The sequence below is a fragment of the Parasteatoda tepidariorum genome, chromosome 9, assembly GCF_982258835.1.
Source record: "Parasteatoda tepidariorum strain Cologne lab strain chromosome 9, Ptep-v5.0, whole genome shotgun sequence".
Classification (NCBI taxonomy): Eukaryota; Metazoa; Arthropoda; class Arachnida; order Araneae; family Theridiidae; genus Parasteatoda; species Parasteatoda tepidariorum.
The window spans coordinates 40311619-40318319 of record NC_141763.1 but is presented as its reverse complement, the minus strand read 5'-3'; the positions used below and the strand labels follow the sequence as shown (position 1 = coordinate 40318319).

The following is a 6701-nucleotide window of genomic DNA, read 5'->3' as shown; positions in this document are numbered from 1 at the left end:
GAATATATGGTCGTTGACCAAGTAAGAAGAAAATTACCGTCAGATATTCGCGAACATTTATTGGATGATTTACACCAAATAACTGAATTAAGTGTACTGATTGATAAGCTAGAAACATACGAAAACGCGCAAATAATAAGAAAAAAAGTAGACACCTCTAATAAGAATTCAATCTTTAAAACCAAAACATTTCCGATTCAACAAAAACGAAACACACCCATCTCTTCCTTTTCTTCTGGTTTGAATTATCCGAATCAAAATAAAGATATGGCTCATATGAAATGCTTTAACTGCTACAATTATGGGCATATAAGTGCAAAATGTGATCAATCAATCAAAAAGTGTAGAAATTGTAATAAATCAGGTCATTCCAGTCATGAAAGTACCGAAAGAAACGTACAAATAATTCAACTAACTCGTATTGATAAAAATATTGTAATATTTAACAGTAAAATTAATGCAATTATAGACACAGGCAGTGAAATAACCATGTGTAGTGATGTATTACATCAAAAATTTCCTCCTATCCCCCTCTAATTGTCCAATATTATTTTATCTGGAATAAGCAAAGAGCCTATTTCCCCATTGGTTGGTTTAATACAAACATAGATATAGATAATTTTATGCGTAATGCTAATATTTATGTTATTGATAAAATGCAATTCGATTTTATAATCGGTATGGATGTGCTTAATTGTTTAGACATCAATTTTGCTAAAGGTAAATTATTTGTTAAAAATGCATCTATCCCCGAAACAGTTAACGTTAATACAATCATAAACCGCCTCTCTTTCAAATTGTTTTTATTCTTCCGATATTTTTCAGTCAAATAAATATTCAAATAATTTAGAAGCTTTTTCTTTCTTAACTCAGATCTCAAATGTCATTGATCATAATGAATACGAATTATGGCATATACTGAATAAGAAATTAAAGCAGGATTTAACTCTTTTGATTAATAATTATAAGCCATTGCAAATTAAAACAACAAATATTAAGAGGAATATAATATTAACAAATGAAATTCCGATAGCTCAACATGTGCACCTTTAGTTTTATGCAAAAAAAAAAAAAAAACGATAATTCTACAAGTGTTTGTGTACATTTTCGTAAATTGGACAAAAAAATTGTTCGAGATCGTTTTCCCCTACCCCTTTTAGAAGATGTAATTGATCAGTTAGGTGAGGCTACAGTATTTAGCAGTTTAGATTTGAAAGCAGCTTTTCATCATGGCGATGAAAAGCTGCTGAAAATAGTCGTAAATACACTTCATTTATTACACATAACGGACAATACGAATTTCTAAAAGTACCCTTTGGTTTAGCAAATAGCCCTGGTGTTTTTCAAAGGTATATTGTGCATGTGTTTCGAGATCTTAATTAGAGATAAAACTTTAGTGATTTACCCAGATCAGGGATAAGCAGCATGCGGCCCGCCAAGCATTTCTAAAATTGAATTTATTTTATCCGATTTACCGATTTAAAATTTAATTTTCAGTGCTCCTAGCACGCAGGGCTATCTACACTTTCATCGAATAGTGAGAAAACAATAAGGGAGGAAAGGGGGTCAGGGGGCGTGCAGGCGTTCTGCATATAAATGAGATAAACAGTTTAGAATTAGTTGGCGCCAACACGGGCGCAGTCTGGGTTAAATATATACACATAATAAAGTGATTACATTGAACAATAAATACGCATATGATGAAATTAAAACTGAATAATAATTAGAGAATATATACAAATAACGAAATAATTACATATGTACATCGAAGAGCGTTTGAACGTGGAAATTTGAAAGGCCCTTTTTAGGGCCATTCACCCATCGTATTGCTAAAAAATTATTTATAATAAAATGGTAGTACATACTTAATCGAAATTTTTTTTGTGACGAGTTACTCACTTGTCGGCGACTTGTTCAAACATGCAATACGAACGCGCCGCGTCTGTGCTTGTTTGTGTTTGCTTCTGTGGCGGCAGCACTTGCAACCATCTCTGTGTTGTAGCGCCACCTATAGACTGGCTTGCCGCAGTTAGAAAGTGAGGCTGAAGCGGAAACACTTGTCTGTGAACACTATCAGATAAAAACACTCTACCGGCCAATTCCTGGCGAATGACACACGTTGTTATGTCTGAAAGTTATAAGTCGTTGATATTGCAATTAATGCTAGAAATGTATAATTATAATGCGTAAACCTGTTGATTATAAATAAATGTGCGTTCCGTGATAAATGCATTTTATTGATTCATTCGAGGCACTCGACCCTTCTGTCACACAATCAGTCAAACTGGTAAGCTGTTAACTAGCAATTCTTGTGTCTCTTGAAAGGCGTGAGTGCAATCCATAATAGCATGTCGGAAAAGCAAACAAAAAAACGAAAGGTTGCGATTGAGCACAGGCATTTCCGAGAAAAGTGGAAATTTGATTATTTTTTCACTTTCATCAAAGATAAAGCTACATGCTTAATATGCTCAGAGACTGTGTCGACATTAAAAGAATATAACATAAAAAGGCATTACGATACAAAACATGAACAACAATATAAAAACTTAACAGGACAACTCCGGATAGATAAGTTTAATAAAATGGAGAAAAACTTGGGAAACCAACAGGCGATTTTTAAAAAAAATCAAGCTATTTTACCAAATACGGCAGTAAAGGCTAGTTTTGTTGTCAGTCAAATACTGGCAAAAAAAATGAAACCCTTTGCGGATGGAGAGATGATTAAAGAATGTTTGACTGCTGTTGCAGAAATAGTATTTCCTGATAAAATAAATATTATTTCAAACATTAGTTTTCACCATTGCAAGGAGAATTGAAGACTTGTCCGAGAACATAGTAACAACGCTTCGTGAACGCATTGCAAAATTCGAATACTGTTCTTTTTTTTTTTGGCACTTGATGAGAGTTGCGATATTAGCGATACAGCACAACCTGCTATATTTTTAGGTGGTATTGACACCAAATTTAATATTCCCGAAGAATTGTGTTCACTGATTCCAATGCAAGGGACTACAACCGGCAAAGACCTGCACGATGAACAAAAGGCTGTGTTTGAAAAATTTTCAATTTCATTAGAAAAGATTATTGGTATATCGACAGATGGATCACGTGCAACGTCAAGCATGAAGGTAAGAGTATCGGGAAGGTTATTTCAAGACATTAAGAAGGTCACGGGAAGGGAAATATTCGTTAACCACTGCATAATTCACCAGGAAAATTTGTGTTTCGAAAAGATTGAGTTTGCCAAATGTCCCAGTACCAATAACTAAATTAATCAATTTTATAAAGTCGTGCGCGTTAAATCACCGTGAATTTAAAGAATTCCTGAAAGATTTAGAAACTGAATATGGCGACGTGTTTTTTAAAACCGACGTACGTTGGCTTAGTAGAGGTGCAATGCTAAAAAGAGTATACAACTTAAAAAGCGATATACAATTGTTCGTGGATATGAAAGGATATGCCTTTCCTCATTTTGGTAATAAAGAATGGATGTTCGATTTTTGGTTTCTTATCGACATGACTTAGCATCTCAATGGTCTTAATGTGGAACTTCAAAGCAAAGGACAGTTTATTCACAATTTGTATGATAAAATTCAGGACTTTGAGCGAAAATTAAAATTGTGGAAACAACATTTTTTGCAGAATAATGTGTCTCATTTTGAAAAAGAAAACGTTACTACTTCTCAAAAATACGCACAATATATAGACATTTTAATCAACAAATTTCAATTACGATTCCAAATGTTCAAAGCTGAGAAGACAGCGGTTACCATGAAAATGTTTTCCTCGCCATTTAATATCTATGTGGATACAGTTCCAGAAGACTTTCAAATGGAAGTGACTGACATGCAGAATAATACCGATTTAAAAAATGTATTTCATCGAAAATTTTTATAAATCGTATGTGAGCCCTCAGAAATTTTCGCTTTTGACGAAAAATGCAAAGCAAATGATGTCTCTGTTCGGAAGTACGTATGTTTGAGAACAATTATTTTCAACCATGAAATTAATCAAAAATGACCACCGATCAAGACTGAGTGATGCACGATGAGAAAGCTGCGCACTTGTAGCTACCTCATCAATTCCGGCTGATATTGATCAGCTTGTATCGAAAAAACAGTGCCATATTTCTCATTAAAAATTTTAAGTAAATTCGTTTTATTGTTCTTTTCTTGTTTGTATATGAAATCGTTACTTTTTTTTTCAATTTTATATTTTTTTATTCTAATGTTTAGTACAAATAAAGTTTTGTAAATTATTAATAAGTGTTACCTTATATGCGGCCCACCAAAAAATTTTAAAATTTTTATTGGCCCGTTAATTAAAAAGGTTGCTCACCCCTGACCTAGATGATATTTTTATTCCTGCTAAAGATGAAATAGAAGGTTTCACTAAGTTACAACGTGTTTTACAAATGGCTTCTGAGTACGGATTAGAATTAAATTTTAAGAAATGTCTTTTTTTTTGAAGCGGTCGAAAGAATGTCTAGGGTATATAACTGAAAATGGAATTATTAGTCCTTCCCCTTCGAAAACATTAGCAGTTAAAAATTTCCCGCAACCTAAAACACATAAACAATTAATGAGTTTCCTTAGATTAACAGGATATTTCCGTAAATTTATTCCAAATTACTGTATAATAGCCCAACCTCTCGGTGATTTGCTTAGAAATAATGCTGATTTTAGATTCGATAATGAACATAAATCTTTTCAAAAGCTCAAGATAGCCTTAACGAATGACCCAGTCCTTCATTTATATAAGCACAACTCTGAATTAGAACTTTATACAGATGCTAGTAGTTTTGGTTTCGGAGCAGTTCTTCTTAAAAAAGCAGATAATGGTAAATTTTATCCAATCCATTATTTTAGTAAAAAAACGTCCCAACAACAAGAGAAATATAGTAGCTATGAATTAGAAACTCTTGCCATAGTTGAAGCGCTAAAAAAATTTCGAAACTATTTATTAGGTGTGAAGTTTAAAATTATAACCGATTGCGCTGCTCTTCAAAGCACAATGAATAAAAAAGAAATTATCCCTAAAATTGCGCGGTGAGCGTTGCATCTTGAGGAATTTCACTTCGATATGATACATCGGCCTGCTACACAAATGAAGCATGTTGATGCCTTAAGCAGAAATTTTGCTCTTAGAATTCAACATGATGAGGTAACCATGAAAATAGCAGCTGCCCCAAAAGAGGATGAGCAAGTGAACACTATTAAAACATTAATTGCCAATGGAAATGATAATATACACTTTATTAAAAATGATATTCTTTATCAATACGATTGATTGATTGAATGTAGAGTTTAATGGCACAAAATCCAAATGTGGACATGCTGCGCCAAACAATATGTTTATACATGTCAAAATTGAAGTGCATACTTATTTTCCTAAATATAATTAAAAATTGATAAAATCATATACAAACAATCAACGGTAATATTGGAATAAAATCACGTCAAAGTTAAAACACAGTAAAATAGTATAAAAGAAAGAATATCCTTCTAAAAATGAATAAATTCATGAACAGAATAAACTTATATACAATTTAAAATGCCAATAGCATGTAGAAATGCAAAAATGTTCGGATGATGAGAGTCACCTAACAAATCTCCCATAGATAAAATAGAACTGCCAAAAAAGGCAAGACGATGCCTGTTAAAATACGGGCAAGTGATTAAAATATGGTGAATCGAAAGTAAAACATCACAAGTGTTGCATTGAGGAGGTGGTTCACCAAACAACAAATGTAGATGGGTCAGTCTGGTGCGTCCGTTTCGCAGACGGGTAAGCTTAACATCTGCACTACGTAGTCGCAACACAGGGAAGGGTTCCAAATTTGACTTATGAGCGTGCAACTTATTATTCACTTGGTTATCCCACTGCTGCTGCCATAAAGATTTTATATACTTTTTAATATGTATTTTTACATCTGAGAATGGTATAGATAAATTTAAAGTAGTAGTAGCAGATCGCGCTGCTGTGTCGGCTAAATCATTGCATGGGATTCCAACGTGACTTGGAACCCAGCAAAATAAAATATCGAAACCATTTTTATGAAGATTAAATAGCAAATGCTGTATAAAACACAAAATGGGATGAGTTTCATTGTCAAAATGGTTGAGTTGACGCAACACGCTCATACTATCTGAGTAAACGCAGTATTTTCGATTCAAACTAGCTGAAATAAGCCTTAATGCCAACAGAATTGCAACTGCCTCAGCGGTGAATACGGAACACATCGTTGGTATTTTATAACTGTAGGTGTCGTCAGCAATAACAATACCACAGCCTACATAGCCAGGACATTTTGAGCCATCTGTGAAAACCGGAATATGTTGACAATATTGCTTTATCAATACGATAATGGTAGGAATCTTTTAGTATTACCAGAAGCGATGCAAAATGATATCATTAAAGAAGTACATAGTAAGGGACATTACGCACTCACTAAAACTGAAGAAGCTATTAAACAAAACTATTATATTCCTGGTCCAAAAGCGAAAATACTCCTAGCGAATTGTGTTCACTGTATTCTATGCAACCGAAAGCGTGGAAAGAAAGGTTTCTTACACCCGATTCCTAAGGAAGATGTACCTTTAAGTACATACCACATTGACTTTATAGGTTCATCGCCTTCAACAAAAAAGAAATATCAGCATATTTTTTTTGCGATTGATGGTTTTTCAAAATTTGTATGG

The 6701-nt window shown here is 33.5% G+C and overlaps 1 protein-coding gene across 1 annotated transcript; it reads right to left on the bottom strand.

The window, feature by feature from the left end:
- Window positions 1-5537: 5537 nt before the first annotated feature.
- On the bottom strand, window positions 5538-6242 carry LOC147803984 (uncharacterized). Its single transcript, XM_087151363.1, has one exon. The coding sequence runs from the start codon at window positions 6240-6242 to the stop codon at window positions 5538-5540; it is 705 nt and encodes a 234-aa protein (XP_087007489.1).
- Between the last annotated feature and the right edge of the window lie 459 nt (window positions 6243-6701).